The sequence below is a fragment of the Monodelphis domestica genome, chromosome 3 (genome assembly GCF_027887165.1).
Source record: "Monodelphis domestica isolate mMonDom1 chromosome 3, mMonDom1.pri, whole genome shotgun sequence".
Classification (NCBI taxonomy): Eukaryota; Metazoa; Chordata; class Mammalia; order Didelphimorphia; family Didelphidae; genus Monodelphis; species Monodelphis domestica.
In genome coordinates this window covers 6,757,157-6,779,434 of record NC_077229.1, presented here as the reverse complement: position 1 = coordinate 6,779,434, position 22,278 = coordinate 6,757,157, and the positions used below count along the sequence as shown (strand labels likewise).

The 22,278-nt window shown below is 44.3% G+C and overlaps 1 protein-coding gene across 2 annotated transcripts in view; it reads right to left on the bottom strand.

The window, feature by feature from the left end:
- LOC100619235 (zinc finger protein OZF-like) overlaps positions 1 to 17,075 on the bottom strand; it is a 50,693-nt gene extending 33,618 nt beyond the window's left edge. For both annotated transcript variants that reach the window (XM_056820430.1, XM_016432998.2), the window contains exons 1-3: positions 16,506 to 17,075; positions 14,296 to 14,454; positions 12,124 to 12,246 (exon numbers count right to left, since the gene is read on the bottom strand). In XM_056820430.1, the coding sequence (XP_056676408.1) occupies positions 12,124 to 12,246; positions 14,296 to 14,307 (135 nt within the window). In that variant the 5' untranslated portion in view covers positions 14,308 to 14,454; positions 16,506 to 17,075. The remainder of the gene's footprint in view (positions 1 to 12,123; positions 12,247 to 14,295; positions 14,455 to 16,505) is intronic.
- Between the last annotated feature and the right edge of the window lie 5,203 nt (positions 17,076 to 22,278).

Here is a 22,278-nt window from a genome sequence, read left to right as displayed (position 1 = left end):
GTGGATAGGGGTATTGACAACGTGGGTGGATAATAGGAGGAGATAGAGAAAAGGGAGAGGAGAAGGAAGAGACTTACGAATAGGAACTTAAAAACTGAGCTATTTTACAAGAATATCTGTTAATTGAATATCCTCAGGGAGGATATTCAGCTCTGTACAACCTTTTAGCTTTGACATCCAGACCCAGAGATGGGAGGTCTCTGGTTGAAATCTGGCCTGAGACACTTCATGGCCCTGTGGCCCTGGATGGGTCCCTTAGCCCCATTGCCTAGCCCTTACCACTCTGCCTTCGGACAATAGACATTTAAATGGATAATTAAAAACAACAACAACAACAAAACCCCCAAGGAACTTTAAAGACTGCAGGTTATAAATTTTAAGGCATTTCAGACTCCTATGGTTTATAAAAACTCTCTGTATTGCATTTTCCTGATTGTTTTGTTTAAGATATAACTTTGGGATTTTAAGTTAATATATTACTGGATTCAATATTATTCTGTTATACTGTTCATTTAATGTACTGAGTTTTAAAATTCTGTTGCTTTTCCCCTATAACTATTGAACAAATATCATTGTAATTAAGCCAATATTAAAAAAAAAAAAAACAGCTTTTCTATTTTTGCCTTTGTAAATTGTCACATAGAGGATAGATGGACTTCTTCAGAACTGGTTATAATTGTATAACAACCTTTGGAAAATTTAATGTGCTAAATATCTCAACTGATTTTAAGGGTTTTTTTAAATATTATTTTTGGAAATTTTTTTTAATAATCTCTGGTCATTTTTGCTGCCCCTACCACGAGGTAAGGCCCATAGCTGAAGTGAAATACAATTATAACCCCCAACCTTCCCACATTTCTAAATATGTGAATGGAAGTTGGGGCAGTTAATTTCAGGGCATTTGTACCCCTAAAAAAGTCTCCAAAAAAAAGGAGCACCTCTCATTTATACTCTTCAGCTCATTACTTTACTTCCGCCAGAATGATATATAGATTTCTTGATTATGTTCTAAACCCAAAATGAGTTTTACTTTGTTTAAAAATATGTTTATCACCAAGGTTGAAAGATTGCTATGTTCGTAAAAACTTGTGACAAATATCCATCAATTCATAGATTTTTTAAAATGCCATACAGCAATTTATGTGAAATATGATTGTGTGTGTTTTCTATTGTAATTAATTGGGCTATTGAGAATTTTAGGGATATTGATATCTACATATTTGTACTACTGTTCCTTAAAAATGAAAAATGTTACCTTGTTCAATTCATTTGTCATACTTACAGTGGAGCATGGCCAGATATTAAGAGGAAATGGATCTCATTTTTGGTGAGAAAGCCTTGCATTCTATATTTTCTTAGCTGACACAGTGTGTCAATGATTATAAGCTACATTTCTGAATTTTCAAAACTTTTTTATTATATTTTTCTCGCATGTGCAATATACTTTTTCAGTTGTTTTTTTTTCTCTTTTATATTTGAAGCACATGTCACCAGCATTAAGATTTTCTTTAACTTTTTGATTTTTCACTACTACAAGTTTAAAATACATTTGCTAATGCATGCCCTAAAAAACTAGAGACTATAAAAATGATGCCACTAATTATATAAAAACTTATGGGACTTTGTTTAATGATTCTGTCTGATTCCAGGACAAGATATACACAAAAGAACCATTGCACAGGGCCAAAGAAAACCTAATCCAGGATGGATTGATGCACTTCTAGGCCAATACAAAGGTTTTGAACCTAGTGTGAGACTTGGGGTTGCGACACTTGACTTATGTTAAGATGTAGGCCTTCCTTGTGTCCACACTCACTCTGAAAACACTCAAAGACAAGTATCCCCGAAACCTTGGCTCATATAATCTGGTCCCCTTTTCTGTCTTTCATAGTGTGGTACCTTTCTGTAGTCCTGGCTACTGACTGGGTAAATGCATCATTGCTTTGATCATTTTAATTGGGCCCTGATTCAAGGACCAGTTATAGATTTATTTTTCCTTTATATGGAATGTTTACACATAAGACTTTGATATTCTATATTTTCATCCAGTATTTTCTTTTTTATTTAGATTTTTCTGATATCTTTTTAATTTCTCTTGCCAATTGTTTCATATACCTTATACCTCAGCCATGCGTCCCTAAGTGATCCTGTATTTTTCAATCACCATCTTAATGGAGGAATGTAAAAAATATCATTAATTAAATTGCAAAGTTTAAATTTCCTTTTGAGAAGAATTTTAGGTAAAGAAGATGCTACTTCCCTGAATCCAGAAACTGAACTGTTGGAGAAGACACCATGAAGAAGCCTGCAGACCACAAACTGCACAAAAATGAACTTTGGGTGTAGTTGATTGATGTACACTTTCATGCCAGAAAGGGGACTGCCCTCTAACTGGCTTTTGTCAATGCATCCAGCAATTATTGGTTGTTTTTTTTCTCTTATCCTCAAATTATTATAATCTTTAAATTGATTATGTTTTTATGATCCTTTGGGTTAGTCTTTCTTCACAAAGGAACAAAAGGGGCCATGTAAAAATGGACTTGAATCCAGGACTTCAATCCCCAGAAGTCTATGCTCCACTTCCCCAGAAAGCTTTGTAATCTCACTGAATTCTCACCGGGGATGAGAGCAAAATATTATTTAAAGGCTCTCTGCCGTAGGTGGGGTCTCTCTTTTTCTCTTTTTACTTCCACTTCGGAGCACATGCAACTCTCCACCTAGCAGGAAAGATGTGAGTGGTCGTGAATAGGCTCCCTGAGCCTAGACACGTGCTTTTCTTACTTGTGTTTTCTTTATATTTTAATCTTCAATAAACCTCATAAAAAATATAATACTCCTTGAAGAAAGAAACTAATTTCTATCTTGCCGCAGTGTCCCCTAAATTTTAATCTTTACACCCTGAGATGAAAGGTAAGGGGTAAAAAAAAAAACCTTTTCCAATTTGGAGACTTTGTGAATAGAGAACTAGAGATAGAAGGTGCTGGGTTCAAATATGACCAATAACACTTCCTACCTATGTGACCCTAATTAAGCCACTTACCTCCGCTTGCCTTCCGCTTAGCCATCTTCTGCCTCACAACAGATACTTACCCACAATTCTAAGACAGAAAGTAAAGGATTTTTCTTTAAAAGTCTGCTGGTGAAGAAATCTAGGAGACCAGGTTCCCTAGATCTAAGAATACAGACTGGGGAATAATGAATAAGAAGCCAGGAGAGAGGACGTAGAACACCAAACAGAATGTTTTGTATTTGATCCTATAGGGAATAGGGAGTCACTGGGGTTTATGGAGTAGGGGAGTGACATGATCAGAACTGAGCTATAGGAAAATCACTCTGATGAGTGAATGGAGGAGGAGTTGGAGTGGGAAGAGCCTTGTGAGAGACAGACCCAACAGCAGGTTGTCTCAACAATCCAGGAAGGGGGTGATATGGGGCTCCACCAGGAGGATGGTAGTGACACAGGACAGAAGGCATCAATTTGGAGAAATGCTATAGAAACTAATAGGTCCTGGCACCATGTTAGATATGTGGGTAAGGGACAGTGAGGAGTCAAGGGTGGCTCCTTGGCTTTGAGCCTGAGAGAGGAGAAGGATACAGCTATCAAGAAGGTGGGGTTTCTATCTAGGTGAGAGAGAACAATGTATTTGGGACACACTGAGCTCAACATGCATACTGGTCACCTAATGTGATATCCCTATAAGAAAATATGAGATAAAGACTAGGTAAGCACAGAGATTGGACCAGAAAATATAGATTTGAGACTCAGCAGAGATGGTGCTTGCATCCCTGGTAGCTGATGAGATCACCAAGTAAAGAAGTCCAGAGGGAGAATATTAGAGAGCCAAAGATAAGGCTAGAAGAACTCCCTCAACCTAATCCCACTGTTACAAGATCTAGAGGAGGAACAGCAGAGAAGACAGAGAATCACATGTCAGAGAGGTAGGAGCTAAACCAGGAGAGAGAGCCATTTCCTAAAACTCTAGAGAGAAGAGAATATCAAGGAAGACAGAGTGGGGCAAAAGCAACATAGATTGCAGATAGGGCTAAGAGAAAAAAGACTGAGGAGGAGGTCTCTATCATCTCAGAAAGATAGAGCAGATAGGGAAGGAGGTGAGAAGGCAAAACCTGAATAGATGGAAAAAGGATGGAGGCTGTAACATGACATGGAAGGGGGTTCCACTGATGAATGTTCTCATGGGTAAAAGGGAGATGTGGCCTCATACTGAGGCAAGAGACTTGGTGCCTGTAATCTACTTGTCCTGGGAGGAGTGGGGGAGGCTATAACTTTTAATCCGGGTGGACATTAGGGTTAGGGTTAGTCCAGTGTGGCACTTGGAGGACAAGGATAGCTTTGACCCAGGGACTAGATTTCTAGGCAAATGTAGAAGAAAATAAAGAGGTTAACTGTGACAAGTGAAAGATTAAATGCCTGAGGAATCAAAGCTCTGCTCTTCAGAGCACAACCATTTATTAAAGCAATGTATGCCAACTGCCCAACCAATAAGGACCAGTCTCTTTCCTAGGCTTAGAGCTAGACCTCAAAATCAGGGGGAAAGGAGACTTATCTACCTTAAAAGAGATGAATTAAATAAAATGAATGCAAAGGAAACAATCCAATGTTGGGTCATTTGCTTTCTAACTAGAGGAAAGATTAGGGACTTGCCAAATCAGGATGGGGAAGAGAGACAGAGGAAGCTCCCTGAAAAGAAGTCCCATTCCTTCCCTAAATCTGTAAGTAATCAAAAGAACAAAGAAGCAATAATTGATTGATCAATATGGACCCAGTTTGCAGATAAGACCCACTGAATGCCTGAGTCATACAATGAGAAAACTCCTTCCATCAGTCTCAGAATCTGACTGTGTTTCTGGTCAACCTAAGCTCTGGCCTTAGCAGTTTCCAAGTCAGGCAGGAAGAGGTTCAAATAATTTAACTTGGCTTTCTCCCAATTCTCCCTTGAATAAACTTTCCTCACCAGACAGAATTTGGACAAAGCACACTCCTGAATAGAAGGGACTCGAGCCAACTCCAGCAGCAAATCACAAGATAATGTTTCCACAATTCACCCTCACTGTCCCAAACCCTCCCTTCCTTCCCAAGAGGGAATCAGCTCAGAAGTTGGCACAAGGTCAGCTTATTCCAGCTTCTTTACACACTCTGTAGAATAATGCTGTGCTGTAAAAAATGGACTCGAATACAGGACTACAATCCACACAAGCCTTTGCTCCACTTCCCCAGAATGCCTTGTAATCTCACCTGGGCCGAGATCGAGAAGGTATTTAAGCTGATTCAAAGGCTTTTGAGAGACTCTTGGACTTCCGTTTAGGGGCAGGCCTGGCTTTTTTCATAATGTAGGTGAGGTTGTGTCTAGGCCTCTCTATGGCCTGGACACCTGTTTCTTATCCTGTATTTCCTTTAATCTTTAACCTTTAATAAGCCTCTAAAAAAATATAATACTCCTTGCAGAGAGAAACTAATTTCTACCTGCCTCAGATGCTTCTGTCTCCCCGTCTCCCCTAAATTTTAATCTTTACAGATGGCGACCACTAGATTGGATGAGAACTTCTCAAAAAATTTTTAGCCTAGAGAATTTTTTTTAAAAGCCACGATTCTCCAAGATGCTCTTTAGAAAACCATCTTGATTAGCTCCTGCCTGTGGCCCGCTCCGGCTCCTGCTTCTGCTCCTGGCCTCTCACCTGATGGCTCCCGGCCTGACCCACCCCGGCGGTCTGTCTCTCACCCATCTGGCCTCCGACCCAGACGGCTCATCACCCCAGCCCCAGACCCAGGAGCGTAACCCCAGCCGGCTCATCACCCAGATTCTTGGAGCAGATTTGCTGAGGACTCATTGCGACCAGCTGGTAACAGTATTGGCCACGTGGGCGGAGGGGAGAGAGGAGAGGGAAAGGAGAACGGGTAATTTTCCCTTAAGCTAAGGCTCTGAGCAAATGGGGGTGTATTGGCTCCACGTGGGTGGCCTGGGCTCCACGTGGACTTGGGCAGGAGGAAGGATCATATCAGGGGAGAGGGGAAAGAGAGACTAGAGGAGAAGAAACAGATTTTTCAAACAAAAACTTAAAAAGCAACGGGCAGTTTAAAAGGATTTTTGATTGTTCTGGTAATTTCATTGATTTCACCTGCGTGCCAGAAGAAAGATTCAGCCCAAAGATTCAACTTTGAATTTGCAAATGGGTGGCTCAGGGAACTGAGAGCATGGTCCTGGGTTAAAATCTGGCCTCAGATTCTCCCCAGCTGTGGGGCTCCGAGCAGATCGCTAGCCATTACTACTCTACCTTCGGACATTAGACATTTAAATGGATAATTAAAAACAAACAAAAGAACCCAATGAACTTTGAAGAGACTAAAGGCTATATTCTAAGGCATTTCAAACTCCAATGGTTTATAAAAATCTCTGTATTCTATTGCATTTTTTGTTATGGTTTAACTTAGTGATTTTAAATTCATATATTACTGGATTCAATATTATTCTGCTTGAACTGAAGGTTGATTGAATTTATTTTGAATGTACTGAGTTTTGAAATTCTGTTGTTTTTCCCCTATAACTGTGTTGAACAAATAGTATTGTGAATAAGCCCATATATGAAAAAACAGCCTTTTTTCTATTTTGCTGAGGATAGATGGACTTCAGAACTGGTTATAATTGTATTAACAACCTTTGGAAAATTTAATGTGCTAAATATCTCAAATGATTTTAAGGGTTTTTTTTAAATATGATTTTTGTAATTTTTTAAACAATATCTGGTTATTTTTGCCTAGTAGCTGAAGTGAAATACATTTTATAACCCCCAACCTTCCCGCATTTCTAAATATGTGAATGGAAGTTGGGCAGTTAATCTCAGGGCATTTGTATCCCTAAAAGCCTCCAAAAGGAGCACCCCTTTATTTATGCTCTTCAGCTCACTATTTTACTTGAACCAGAATGGTATATAGATTTCTTGATTATGTTCTTAACCCTAGATGAGTTTTACTTTGTTTAAAAAAATATGTTTATTACCAAGGTTGAAAGATTGCTATGTTTGTAAAAATTATGACAAATGTCCATCAATTCATAGGTTTTAAAAATGTCATACAGCAACTTATGTGAAATATGAAAGTGTGTTTGTTTGCTATTGTAATTAATTGGGCTATTGAGAATTTTGGGGATTTTGATATCTATATATTTGTACTACTGTATTTTTAAAAAATGAAAAAATTGTTAACCTTGTTCAATTCATTTGCTTATACTCACAGTGATCATGGCCAGACATTAAGAGGAAATGGATCTCATTTTTGGTGAGAAAGTCTTGTAATCTTTATTTTCTTAGCTGACACAGAGTGTCAATGATTATAAGCTATATTTTTGAATTTTAAAGCTCTTTTATTATTATATTTTTCTTGCATGTGCAATATATTTTTTCAGTTTTTAAAATTATTTTTCTCTCCTTTTTACATTTGAAGCACACGTTACCAGCATTAAGATTCTCTTTAACCTTCTGACTTTTCAGTGCTGCAAGTTTGAAATACATTTGCTAATGCAGGCCCTAAAAACCTTGTGACCATAAAAACGATGCCACTAATTATTTAAATAAATTATGGGACTTTGCTTAATGATTCTGTCTGATTCCAGGACAAGATATACACACAAGAGCCATTGGACAGGGCAAATGAAAACCCAATCCAGGATGGATTGATGCACTTCTAGGCAAATACAAAGGTCTTGAACCTAGTGTGAAGACTCGAGGTTACTATGTTTAACATGTGTTAAGACATAGGCTGTCCTTGTGTCCACACTCACTCTGAAGATACTCACAGACGGGAATCCCCAAACTTGGCTCCTACTTGGCTTCTATAATCTGGTCCCTTTCTTTTCTGCCTCTCATAGTGTGGTACCTTTCTGTAGTCCTGGCTATTGACTGGGTAAATGCATTATTACTTAGATCATTTTGATTGGGCCCTGATTGAAGGACCTGTTATAGATTTATTTTTTTTCTACTTGGAATTTTTACACATAAGACTTTGATAGTCTATATTTTCATCCAGAAATTTTTCTTTTCTTCTTGATTTTTCTGATGTCTTTTTAATATCTCTTGCCAATTGATTCATATACCTCATACCTCAGCCATGCATCCCTAAGTGATCCTTTTTTTTTTAAATCACCCTCTTAACGGGGGGAATGTAAAAAAATATCATTCTTTAAATTGCAAAGTTTAAATTCCTTTTGAGAAGAATTTTAGGTAAAGAAGATGCTACCTCTCTGAATCCAGAACTGAACTGTTGGAGAAGCCACCATGAAGAAACCTCCAGACCAGCCAGCTGAACAAAAATTGAACTTTGGATGTAGTTGATTGAACATTTATTTGTATGTATACTTTCATGCCAAAAGGGGACTGCCCCCTAACTGGCTTTCTGTCAATGTATCCAGTAATTATTGGTTTTATTCTTTTTTTCTCTTATCCTCAAATTATTGCAATCTTTAAATTGATTATGTTTTCATGATCCTTTGGAAAAAAATTCATTTTTTTCAAAAGATCAAACAGGGATATGTAAAAAACGGACTCGAATACAGGACTACAATCCACACAAGCCTTTGCTCCACTTCCCCAGAATGCCTTGTAATCTCACCTGGGCCGAGATCGAGAAGGTATTTAAGCTGATTCAAAGGCTTTTGAGAGGCTCTTGGACTTCCGTTTGGGGGCAGGCCTGGCTTTTTTCATAATGTAGGTGAGGTTGTGTCTAGGCCTCTCTATGGCCTGGACACCTGTTTCTTATCCTGTATTTCCTTTAATCTTTAACCTTTAATAAACCTCTAAAAAAATATAATACTCCTTGCAGAGAGAAACTAATTTCTACCTGCCTCAGATGCTTCAGTCTCCCCGTCTCCCCTAAATTTTAATCTTTACGATGCTTTATGGAAATACTGAGAACAGAGATTTTCTGGAAAGAGCAATTAGGTCAGCCTCAACATCTCTCCTCAGAGAGGCGGAACTCCACACTTTAGTCCACACAAATTTCTCTAATGAAACCTCACAGAAGCTGCTTCAGATTGAACAGAATTTGTATAGTTTCAAATGCAAAATGTAATCCAGGAGAGAAAAATGTAATTTCACCCCTCATGCCATGAGGAAGAGGATATCTGACAGGGCTGAATAAAATCAGAACAAAATTCATTTGGGAAAAACAAAAGATCAACCATATCAAAGAAAATGATGAAAAGAAGACAGGATAACTGGGAAACAGCACTGCCAGAGCTCAGACCAGATCACAAGTCAGCAGTCATCCTAAACCTGGGGTACTGGTAAGTAAGGAGATAAAGCAATGGGACAGATTAAAGAAAATACCTCCTGTCAAGTGGCATGAGAGGGTGCCTCAGTGATGTTTTACCTTGCAGTTCAAGGACAAAAAAGCTTAGCTGAATTCCAGATAAAGGCAACTACCCCCAAAAGGGAAAAGTTTGATTCCTTAAAGCAGAAAAACTTCTCCACAGAACCTTAACCTCTGTTTACCTCAGTTTCTTCAACTGTGAAATGATGAGAATAAGAACATTTACCCCAGAGGGTTATTACACAGATTGCTAAAAGTAGATTTTTAGAGGAACAGAAAGCACTCCATTCTGTCTGTATGCCTTTCTTTGCCATTGAGCTGGATGCCTTTATGTGAAGAGCAGGATGTCTCCCTCAGGACCTCTGTGAATTTTAGATTTACTCCACCCTGCTTAGTCTTTAGAATTTTAGCAACCAGGAATGTATACACCCCCACATAAGGATTAAGTGTGGAGGAGGACGGTCTGTGACCTGTGTGTGCTAGCAGGTGACAAATCAGAAACAACTGACTGACCCCCTGGGCTGTCCTAAGCCAACTTTAAGCCACCATTGGTACATGTGAGACATAGGAAGTGATGTAAAGAACTGCCATTATATTTTCTGTCACTTCCTGTGACCGGGTCTTTGTCAAGTTTGTTGGACTTTGGAGGTGGAGCTTGTTGGAGGAGCTAGAAACATGGATCCTGAAACTGCTTCCCTTAGGCTGCCGCCTGGTAAGTGATAAGGCTGACTCCCCTTTCCCTTGACCCTTCTGAAGGCACCAGCCTCCTAGCTGGAAGCTGAGCTAGATTTTATCTTCCTGGGAAGACCCCTTGACTGAGAGGCCTGTGAACTCCCTCTGGCTCAGGCCAGGCCCAAGTACATCTTTACTTCCTTCTATTGTAAATAAACCACCACAAAATTCCATTCTCACTTGAGTATTTCATTGGGATTTAGAATTTAAATCCCTGGAGACCACTAAATAATATATATTCAGTCTCAACCCAAAAATTCACCTTAACACTTCCCTAACCTTATTTCCAAAGAAAACTCCCAGGCTTTCCAGAAACTTGCCCCTTTCTCTCCAGCTTGTCCAACAACGGAAGGACTAGATCAGTGTGGAAGTCTACTGAAGAGAGAAGGAATGTACCCACCTGCTGGCATAGACACAAACACCTCTGTTCAAGAACACTTGCAGACTTGTACAAGAATATTCATAGCAAGGCAGTTTGAGATGGCAAAAATTTGGAAAATGAGGGGATGCCCTCCAATTGGGAATGGCTGAACAAATTGTGGTATAAGCTGGTGATGGAATTCTATTGTGCTCAAAGTAATAATAAAGTGGAGGAATTCCATGTGATCTGGAATGACCTCCAGGAATTGATGCAGAGTGAAAGGAGCAGAACCAGGAGAACATTGTACACAGAGAATGATACACTATGGCCCAAACAGATGTAATGGACTTGTCTACTAGTAGCAATGCAATGATCCAGAACTATTCGGAGGGACTTAAGAGAAAGAACACTATTCACATCCAGAGGAAGAACTGTGGGAAAAGAAACACAGAAGAAAAACAACCGCTTGATGACATGGGTCAGTGGGGATATGATTGGGGATGTAGACTCTAAAAGATCACCCTAGTGCAAATGTTAATAGGGAAATGGATCTTGACCAATGGCACATGTTTTGTTTTGTTTTTTAATTTATTTACTTAATCGATTTAGAACATTATTCCTTGGTTACAAGAATATTATTTCCATCTCTCCCCTCCCCCCCTTCCCATAGCCAACACTCAATTTCACTGGGTATTACATGTGTCCTTGATCAAAACCCATTTCCATATTGTTGGTGTTTGCATTAAGATGTTCATTTGTAGTCTACATTCCCAACCATATCCCCTCAACCCATGTATTCAAGCAGTTGTTTATTTTCTGTATTTCTACTCCCACAATTTTTCCTCTGAATGTGGATAGTGTTTTTTCTCACAGATCCCTCCAGGTTGTTCAGGATCACTTGACTGCCACTAATGTAGAAGTCCATTACATTCGATTGTGCCACTGTGTATTGGTCGCTGTGTACAATGTTCTCCTGGTTCTGCTCCTTTAGCTCTGCATCACTTCCTGGAAGTTCTTCCAGTTCACCTGGAATTCCTCCACTTTATTATTCCTTTGAGCACAATAGTATTCCATCACCAACATATACCACAATTTGTTCAGCCAGTCCCCAATTGAAGGCCATCCCTCATTTTTCAGTTTTTTGCCATCACAAAGAATGTAACTATGAATATTCTTGTACAAGTCTTTTTACTTATTATCTCTTTGGGGTACAAACCCAGCAGTACATTGGCTGGATCAAAGGGCAGACAGTCATTTAGTGCCCTTTGGGCATAGTTCCCTATTGCCCTCCAGAATAGTTGCACTAATTCACAAATCTACCAGCAGTGCATTAATGTCCCAAATTCACAACATTCCCCCAATATCAGAAGGCTGTCTGTTTCCCTACAAGGAATGTTCTCCCTCCTGTCTCAGGCCTTGGAGCTTGTGAATTTCAAACCTACTCCACCCTATTCAGACCACTCTTTAGAAGATCGGATTTAGCTATTTCTTGATCAATAACAATATAGACACTTCTGCTTCCAAGCAGACTCAACTCTCATGATGTAAGTGAAATTGAATGGGCCTTTCGGCCCTCCTAGGCACATGCTTTCTTATTTTGTATTTTCTTTATTCCTAATCTTTAATAAACCTCAAAAATATAACACTTATAGCAGAGAAACTAACTTTAACTGCTACATGGGGCTCCCATCTGGGGCGGGAATGCACTGACCTGGGCTGGGAGTCTGTCCCTCTCAAAGGCCATCCATGAGACTCCAGGCTCTCTGTAGAAGCAGCAAAGTAGCCTCAGTGAATCCATCAGGTGAAGCTCCTCCATCTTTTCCCAGCCTTGACTCTGTAATGGTTAAATTAGGAGTTTTGACAAAATAAGAGAGCAGCTTTTAATCATTTAAGTTTTCTGAGAATCAAGTTGTAAATTAATATTATCCCTTTAAGTCAGAGAAAACTTCTAGCGGCTTTTAACAATGAACAATTTAATTAAATTAAAATACAGATAGAAGAAGAATATAGTAAATTGAAAATAGTAAAGGAGAGAAACATAAGAGGTAGAGAAAGAAAATATCCCAATTTTTTTACTAATTATCCAATAACTACCTAAACTGACTATATCTACCTATAACTGCCTCAAACTACCACTAATACCAATCAGCTCACAAAATTCCTGCCCAATCAAAACCAACTCAATTAGTAGTTAATCCAACCTCAATTAGGTCTGTCAATGAAGACCAGCCACCTTTCAAAAAGTTCACAAAAGAAAAAAAATCTAACAACTGAAACCCCCAAACCCTGTAAAGGCTAAAGTCAAAATGCCCTCTCAGTAAGCTGAGACCTGTGTTTACATTTCAGCAACTAATTGCTGTCAGCAACTGACAGAATGACCAACTGATGCTGGTCCACTTTAATACCCCTTTCCTACCTCTATGGTTCCTCCTTCCAATCTCTATGGTTTCTACTTCCTGTAACTGTCAGCTGGCTCCCCACATGGAGCTCCAGCTAAAGCTCTTCCCAACAGGCCTCCCTTGGCCTAGGCAACATCTGACTGCTCAACCCTTCTGAGCAGCTGGAGCTGACCTGGAACACCACTCCCAGGGCACTCCCTCTCCTCTTACACCCTGTGTATAAAAAAAGTCTATCTTCTTCACTGCCTTTGAGCTCACTTTCTGGGCCAATTGCTCTTGGTGGAATTTGAGAAGAAAGCTGCCCTGATCTCCATCCCAGCTTGGATCCGGCTCAGCCCCATCCCTCCTGGGACCAGGCCCTGGGCTTTTGCACCCTGAGATGGGGAGAAGGGACCCTGAGGAGCAGAGGTTTTCCCTGCTCTTCCCAGATCCTGGGCTGCCCCACAGGGATCTACAGGGAGTGAGATGCTACAGGAATCACCAAGGACCAGGCTTGGCTTCAGGGGAGAGCCTGCTACCAGCAGAGGGCAGCTTGGGAAGAGAAGACAGTCTGAAGGGACAGATGAGCACTCTGTTCCTCCTCTTCTGCACCCTCCTTTCTCTCATCCTCCCAAACCCCCAAGAGGCAGCAGGGCTTTGGGATCCCACATAGAATGGGCCCAGGCAGAACCTCCAGGGCTAGGGATGGGAGCCCAAACCCCTCTTTCAGGGAAGGGGTTTAAGGGCTCTGCCAGATGGCAGAGCAGGGAAGCATGGGGAAGGAGAGCCAAGAGAGGGGCTGGAAAGTCACATGGTCCAACAGAGCTCCTACCAAGGAGGTGTAGGAATGAGACCAGAACAAAGAGGATCCATTTAGAATGCTGGAAGCAGGGACAGGAGTGACAGTTGGAAGCAACAAGGAGGCATGTGGGAAAGAGAACTAAGAAGTGGGTATTATGCTGTTTGGACACGGAGGAAAATGGGAAGGGAGGACCTGGGCTCAGGACTCAAAACTGAGATACCTGAGATTTGCCTCAATTTCCCCTTGCCCTGAATAAATAGAAAGATTACTCAAATCATTGGAGCACCTACCAAAGGGGCAGAGACACCATCATCAGCTGCTGAGGGGCTTGACCTGAAACCTCGTGGAGTCACCCCAAAGACCTGTCCCAACCTGTGCCTACCCAAGGAGGACACTAGTGACCTGGTGTAGTGTAGTCTAATAGATAGTTTAGGGAGAAGGAGGAAAAACCCACAGAAGCCCTAGCCGTTTGGCTCAGCTGAGCAGAGAAGGCACAAACTGCTGGGGTGTCTCTTAAGGTTTCCTAATCCTTCCTTCCTAACCCTCCCTTGTTCACTAACATAATAAAGCACCCCTTTCTGAGTAAATTACAGTCAGATCAAAGTTGTCTTCTAGAGGATAAGAAAGAAGGAGAAAAGGAGAGAAAGAGGGAACTGGGAAAGCTGGTCAAGTAAATACAGAGTAGAATCCATTCAGCCTTTACCTTCAGGATCATGTACAGAGAGGAGGTTTTCTTGGGTCCCAGATTTCAGCAAAGGCCTGGGAAAAAGTTGGTTTCTCAAGTCACTGAAGACTCTTGTTTGGGCAATGGTCTCTGTCCATCCTTGCTCAAACATCACCTCAGGGATACCCGTCTTGAGACCTTTAGTGAGAGGGAGGAGAACCAAATGGTGTCTAACTCATCTCTGATCATCTCTCACTCACACACACACAGTCTCTCTGTCTCCATCCCTTTGTTCCCTTCTCCTTCATCTATTATAAGTGTAACGGAGGGCAGAGACCCTGGAAAGACTCAAGTGTTCCTGGGGGTGGCTGATCCTGGAGAAACAGGATGACAGGGTGCTGGGGTCTCCGTAAGAGATGCAATAAGCCCCAGGGCCAGGGGACCAAATGAAGGGGCCAGGAAAGGGCTTTGGCTCCTGGGCAGCCCCAGGGGAAGAAGGCAGAGTTCAGGGATCCTCACAGGGGGCTGGGTCTGAGGGCAATACAGAAGAATCTCTAAGGAGGAGCTGGGGAACAGGACACCTGGGTCAGGAATCCTTATACCCCTGGAATGGCTCCTCTCTCCTCCTATACTCCACCCCAGGGTTGGGATTCCCCCTGGGCCACCACCACCAGACTGGGCAGGAGAGAATTCCCTTCCCCCAGCATCCAGCCCCTCTTTCCCTCCCCCATCATTCATCAGAACGCACCCCATGCCCTCCCCTCCTCCACAACTGTCTGGATAAAACCGGAGGAATGTTGGGGCAGGAGAGAGCTCCTGGGTGAGAACAGGGCTCATGGGGTGTGGGGGGGGAGGCTGAGGGAATGTGAGGCCCACAAAGAGGGGCCATCTGGGAGTTCTGAGGTGGTGGGGTTTGAGACATCTCAGGAGAATCAGGCAGGTGAAGGAGAGGAGTCAGTGGGGGAGTGGGAGGAAAAAAAGAGACCAAGGGAGGCCCAATCTGACCAGAAACTGACCCAAAGCCCAAGCCCTGCTCTCAGGGAATGGGGAAGGGGCTGCAGGAGTAGGACCTGGTCTCTCCCATGCCAGAAGTCCTCAAGTGCCTGCTGAAGGCCCCCTTGGGCTGGGGAATGATCATGGTTGGGGGGTGGAGCCTTCCAATGCTGGGGGGGAGGGGCTCAGCCCGACTGGGGGGGGGGAGGGGCTCAGCCCGACTCCAGGGGGAGCACAGAAAGGATCTGAGGCCAGATTGAAACCCAGGCCCTCTCCACTGGGCTCCCCAGCAGCCCAGGTGGGGCTCCCTTTGCCATTGAGCTGTCCTCCCTGTGAGGAAGACCCTCCTCCTCCGTCAGCCCCCACTGCAGGGCCTTCCTGGGGCTCTGCTGGCCTCCTGGGCTCTCTTCCCTCTTCCTGCCAGCCTCCATTCAGGGGGCCCTATCCCCCTCCTCCCTGCCACCCCCTCTGCCCAGGACACACCAGCCTCCAGAGGAGTCCATGAACAGCACCTCCAGCTCCTGGCCAGGAGTCCCTTCTCTCACTGTCCCCCAGGAGCGGCTCACAGGCTCTCTCTCCCCAGCTCGGACCACTGCCCTCCCTGGCTTCCCTACAGTCCAAACGATAATTTCGCCTCCTCCGGGAAGCCCTCCTGAGTTCCCCTTCACTCTCCGCCCTCTCTCTGCGCATTATTGCCTGTTTAGCCAGAATAGAGCCTGCTTGGGGTGACTGAAGGAGAGGCTGCCCAAGGGGGACAGGAGCAGGAGCTCGGGGGGTCTGAGGCCCAGCGGCTTGGAGGCAGGACTCCTGGGTCCTTACAGGGTGCACTAAAACTGCATCTGGTACTGCTTCACCCCTCCCCGGACACCCCCTCCAGGAAGAAGGTTTCCCCAGAAAAGAAGATCCTGAAGAAGAATCCAGAGGTCACAGCCGACCCCTGACAGACACCAGAGCAGCCCCGGGATACATGGTACCCGCACCCAGGTGCTCGCTGCCACTCCCGCTCGGCTCCGGGGCCAGCCAGCCCCGCTCAGCTGCAGAGTCCCAGGACTGGGGTGGAGAGGGGGGAGGGGAGTGGTTCGCAGCTTAGGGGGATCCAGGTATTGAGCTACAGGAGGCACAAGCGGGAGGTGTCTGCCCCAGAGAGACTAGTAAAAGGGAGGATTCGAACTCAGTCCAGCTCTCCGCTTTCCCCTCCTTCCCCAGGCCCCCTCGGCCCCCCTTTCCCTCAGTCCCCGTCACCACTTCATAATTACCGGGGATGCAGGCGCGGGGCGGAGGAAGTTCCACTGCAGGTTAAGGAGCGAGGCGGAAAGAGCTCTGGGAGAGGAGGAGGAGGAGGAGGTGGAGGAGGAACTGGTACGACCTTCACTTCGCTGTAGTCTCGGGGCTTCCGGGAGGAAAGAAAAGCGTCCCGGGGCCTCAGGCGTGCGGAGTTCCAGGCTCTTCTGGGCCCTAAGACAGTGTGGGGGCTCAGGGAGATTCTCCCCCCGTGCGGGCGGCAGAGAAATGGGGACGGGCTGGGCGATTCGGTCCCCGCGCGGAAGGAGCTCCCCAGGGGGGCGGGGCTTTGGGCAGCCTCGGTCTCGGGCACCAATGAAGGCCCCAAGAAGGGCGCGTTTCCGGCCCCGGGAAGTTCCCAGCCAGATAGCAGAAGTTTAGTAACGGGAGAGCTCGCGTGCCTGGGAAGAGGAGGCGGCGACCCCCGGGGATGGAGGGAGGCTCTGGCGGCCTTGGTGCTGGGATCAAGCGCGTGGGGAGCGCCTGTAGGACGAGGAAGGCCAGCTGAGGGGATGTCCCCGGACTCGTGGCTGCAGGCCTTCCTGACCGAGGGACGCATGCGCGGGCCAGCCTTGCAGCCCCTCCCCATCCTGGAGAGAAGAAAACCTCAAGTGGCCTTGCGGAGCCCCTCAGTGGGACTCGAGCAGTGGAACAGAGGCCTCCCTGCAGTTAGGGGAAGCCTACGAGGCTGTCGAGGCACTGGAAGGGAATCTGCGAGCTCCTCAAGACTGCAGACCTGGGGACAGTTTCACTATATTAACCGGGACCGGCAGCTGAGGGCAGGGGATGCCAGCCACAGTCCTAGATGTCCCCCATAGCTTATAGCCCAGGACTGGAGACCTCCACGGGGATGAGCTCAGCCCTTCTGGCAGTTGCGGGAGACTTCCAGGCCCTTCAGTCCCAGGCAGGGTCTTTGTACAGGGTCACAGAGCGATCCCCTGAAGAGAGCTGATAGGAAATGGAATCCTGCAGCCTCAACTTACATCTGGGGAAACTGAGGCTCAATTGAGGCCCACAGCAAGGGGCCATCTGGGGGGTTCTTGTTGGGCTTTGAACCATCTCCCAGAGCTAGGCCTGAGGGGAGGAGGGTATGTAGTTAGAATCTTGTACCCTAAAAACTACATTTCCCAGAATCCCTTTCATCCCCACCTTAAGTCCTTAGGTTTTGTACATAAAAGTCTGTGTAACCTCAACTCCTCTCTCTGTTCTGCCATTAAGGTCTGGGCAAGCTTCTCTTTACTGTTTGTTTTCATCTGTTCCCTCTACTTCAAGTGACTATTAATAAATCTTATACTTGGAGTTATTGGATATTAATTTTAATCTTACAAGGGGGAGGGGGCATAGGTAAGGTGGTTCTTTTCCATGAGGATAGAACAAAAATCAGAAGTTGGCAGGTAGAGGAAACAACAGCTTTGGTGGAAGGGCTGCTGTGGCCAGCCTCTTTCCAGCAATGTTCACTTGGATCTCTCAGGAAGAGCCCCTGGGAGATGAATCTGGTCTGCTTGCACCCACACAGCCAGAAATGACACACATCCAAAAGTGGCCTCATGTTGGCTCATAGAGATGAGGCTGGATGTTCAGGACCAGAACTGGGACTGGTCTCGAAGGCCCCAGTTTTACTCGGCATGAAGTGGTTTGCAGGTGTGGCTGAGGTCACCATTTCCTTTGAATAAAAGGGATTCAGGAGAGCCCTGATCTTTCAGACTCATTTCCATTTTTCTGGCTTTTGGTGGTCCTCAGTTTCCCTTTCATTAAAAGTGATCGAAGGGAAGCAGACCTTCTGCCTTTAACTGAAGGGAGATGAAGCTTCTGGACTGCTAAGGCAGTGATCCAGAACAGAAGAGAGAGCTGCAGAGGGGATCCTTTACAAAGGAACAGAACATAAAGCCACATATCCTCCCCTCACAATCTTGTAACCAATCCTTAGTGATTTGTTTCCACTTCAGAATTCAGAGCTTCAAGTCCAGGAAAAGGATGGAAAGTGCCCATTTAGATGGGTGTCAGCAGGAACCATTCTAGTAGTGAACTGCCAAAAAGAGAAACCAGGGCAGGCCGTTGGGCTTCCAGCCACTGAGCCTCTCCCCATCCAGTCTTCAAGCAGAGGCTGCCCAGGAGCACTTTGTGATGTGCAGCAATCTTTTAGAGCTTTGGGGATGCTAAAGCAATGGTATGGTCCTCACATAGGCACTAGGGTTCCAGTGTAACGTATGCCATCAGTAAATAAAATCAGTACATAAAATCAGATCTGAATTGTCCAAGGGAGTGTCCAATAGATTATCTCGAGGCTTTTTTGCCATGGACACTAATATTTCACAATTGTGTAATGGTTCACCTGAAGTTGGTAAATCTGGAAGCAAGGTGGCAGGGTTAAGAGTAGTACAACGTTTTAAAGTAATGTTTTCACTATTTAATAAGGTTATTTCATATCTTGTAATTCCCTGGTCCAAGAATGCCTGTGTTCTATGTTTTATCAACAATGCTTCTACCTCATGTGGGCACATTATTGTTAATGGACATCCCAATACTAAATCAACAGTTTTTGTTACTAGTAAGGCTGTAGCAGCTACTCCTCTAAGACATGGTGGTGCTCCTGCGGCTACTGGGTCCAGTTGAGCAGAATAATAAGCAATTGGGCGCTGAGAAGGTCCCAAAGTCTGAGTTAACACCCCAGAAGCTCTTTGCTCATGCACATACAAAGTAAATGGCTTGTTGTAATCTGGGATGCCTAGAGCAGGGGCAGACATGATAGCCTTTTTTAGATCTGATAGAGCTGACAAGTGTTCAGGCTAATTTGAGGTGTTCAGGAACCGAATCCATTGTTAATGCTATAAGGGGTTTAGTAATTTCCCCATAGCAAGGAATCCATTGTCTGCAAAACCCTGTTGCTCCTAAAATTGCTCTCAACTGTTTCTTAGTAGTAGGAGAGCTTAAATTTTGAATATTCTCAATTCGTTTTGGAGAAATATAACAAACACCTGTAGAGAGGATGAATTCCAAATATTCTACTTTAGGGAGACACCACTGAACCTTATCCTTCGAGATTTTATGTCCTCTTTTGTACAATTCCAAAAGAAGGTGTTTGCTATCTTCTTGACATGTTTTTGTGTCTGTTGAAGCCAAGAATAAATCATCTACATATTTGATTAATTTGCTATTTTTAAATGTTATATTGTCTGTGTCTTGGCTCAAAATTTGCTCAAATAAACTCGGACTTTCCACATAACCCTGTGGCAGCTGACTCCATGTATATTGTGAGCCCTTCCAGGTGAAAGCAAAAATATGCCTGGAGTTCTCATGTATAGGTATGGAAAAGAAAGCTGAACACAAGTCTACTACTGTAAAGTATGTAGCTGTGCTAGGAATAGAGGAAATAATAGTATTTATGTTAGAAACTATGGAGTGTCTCTTTATAACGTGATTATTCACTGCTCTAGGAGGGCACGACAAGCCCTCCATACCAGAGATACTACCCCTCCCTGAGCACCCCATACACCCCATTGAGCAGTTCTACTCTGACCTGAGTGCCTTCCTGCACTCAGTGCCCACAAATGACAAGCTGATACTACTGGGAGACTTCAATGCCCGGGTTGGCCAGGACCATGAAAGATGGAAAGGAGTGCTCAGCAAACACGGCGTTGGCAAAAATGAACGACAACAGCCTACTGCTACTCAGCAAATGCTCAGAGTTTGAACTCACCATCACGAACACTGTGTTCAGAATGACGAACAAATATAAAACAATATGGATGCACTCAAGATCAAAACAGTGGCATCTTATTGACTACATCATTGTACGCTGGCGAGACATCCAGGATGTAAAGATCACCAGAGCCATGAGAGGAACTGAATGCTGGACAGACCACCAATTGGTTAGAGCAACTCTTCAAATGAGCATTGCACCTCACCATCCAAAAAGTGCCCAGACAGTTCGCGCATTTTACAACGTGAGTCGTCTTAGAGATCCATCTTATTTGCAAACATTCCAGTCCTCCCTGGACAACAAGTTGTCTGCCAAGGGACCACTCACTGGAAGCTCAACCGAGAAATGGAACCAGTTCAGAGACGCAGTGAAGGAAACATTAAAGGCAGTCCTAGGCCCTAAACAACGCAACCACCAGGACTGGTTCGAGGAGAACAACACTGCTATTGAACACCTATTGAGCAAAAAGAACAAAGTCTTTATGGAGTGGCAAAATAACCCAAACTCTGCTCCTAAAAAAGACAGATTCAAGTCTCTCCAAGCCACGGCACAGCATGAGATCAGGAAGATGCAAGACCGATGGTGGGAAAAAAGGCAGAAGGAATCCAGCATTTTGCTGATACGAAAAACTACAAACAATTTTTCAGTCCCCTCAAGACTGTCTATGGGCCATTAAAACCCACCACCACTCCCTTGCTATCCTCTGACGGTGACACTCTCATAAAGATTGTAGCAGTCCACCCCTAGCTATGGGCAAGGGGAACAGTTGGCATGTACAGATTGTCTGAGAAGAGAGCATGCTCAGTCTTGAGCATGCTCAGTATTGCACATGGCTGGGAAAGCCTCTGACCCTTGACCCCAGCTTCCCCCAGGTTAGGCAGGAACACAGGTTTCTTTGTGCTCACCTGGTTAAGAAAAACCACACCTATACCTTGTCATCAATCAATGATGATCATCCCTATGTACTGTGTATATTTGCATATCAAAGAGATTAAATAGGGCCCAGCCAGCTCCACCTCTCTCTCTTCTGCTCTTGCTCCCTTCCAGCTTGCACTGATGGCTGTCCTTGCTGGAGCCTGGCCTTGGGCCAGGCTCCATCTTTAATCTTTCTCTATCACCTCTCCAACCTGTGTGGTATTGAATCTGGATCTCTGGACTGGTAAAAGCCTTTGGAAGGGTCCTTTGATCAGAGCTTGGCTGTGGCTTATTGATAATTAATAAAGACTCATTCCTGCCACCTCATATCTCTACTTCGACTCCGTCATCCCCCTCGTGGTATCTAAAACTTCTATCTTTTCTCTATCTTCCTACCTTAAAGCTTCTCTCTCCCCTCTGAGGAAGCTTTAAAGATAAAAAAAAGGCATCAGCAACAGGTGGAAAGAACACTTCAGTCAGCTTCTCAACTGACCCTCTTCAGTCGACCAAAGCACCCTTGACCAGATCCCCCAAAACCACACCATTGAACAACTTGATGTCCCTCTTTCAATAGAGGAAGTCCAAAAAGCCATTAAACAAATGAGTGCAGGCAAGGCACCCAGTAAAGACGGGATCCCAACCGAGGTGTACAATGCCTTAAATGGAAAGGCACTCCAGACATTCCACATAGTGCTGACCAGCATATGGGAAGAGGAAGACATGCCCCCAGTACTCAGAGATGCCTCCATCAAAGCCCTATACAAGAACAAAGGCTCACGAGCAGCCTGTGACAACTACAGAGGCATCTCACTACTCTCCACTGCTGAGGGCCCGTGTTATACTCAACAGACTCCTGTCATCTGTTTCAGAGCAGAACCTGCCTGAATCGCAATGTGGCTTCTAACCAGATCGCAGCACCATCGACATGATCTTTACGATGAGGCAAATGCAGGAAAAATGCCTTGAGCAGAACCTAAGTCTCTACATTGTCTTCATAGACCTGACAAAGGCGTTTGATACAGTGAACAGGGATGCATTGTGGGTGATCCTTAGCAAGCTCGGTTGCCCAGCAAAAATCGTCAAACTGATCCAGCTCTTTCATGTCGACATGACAGGGGAAGTCCTATCTGGTG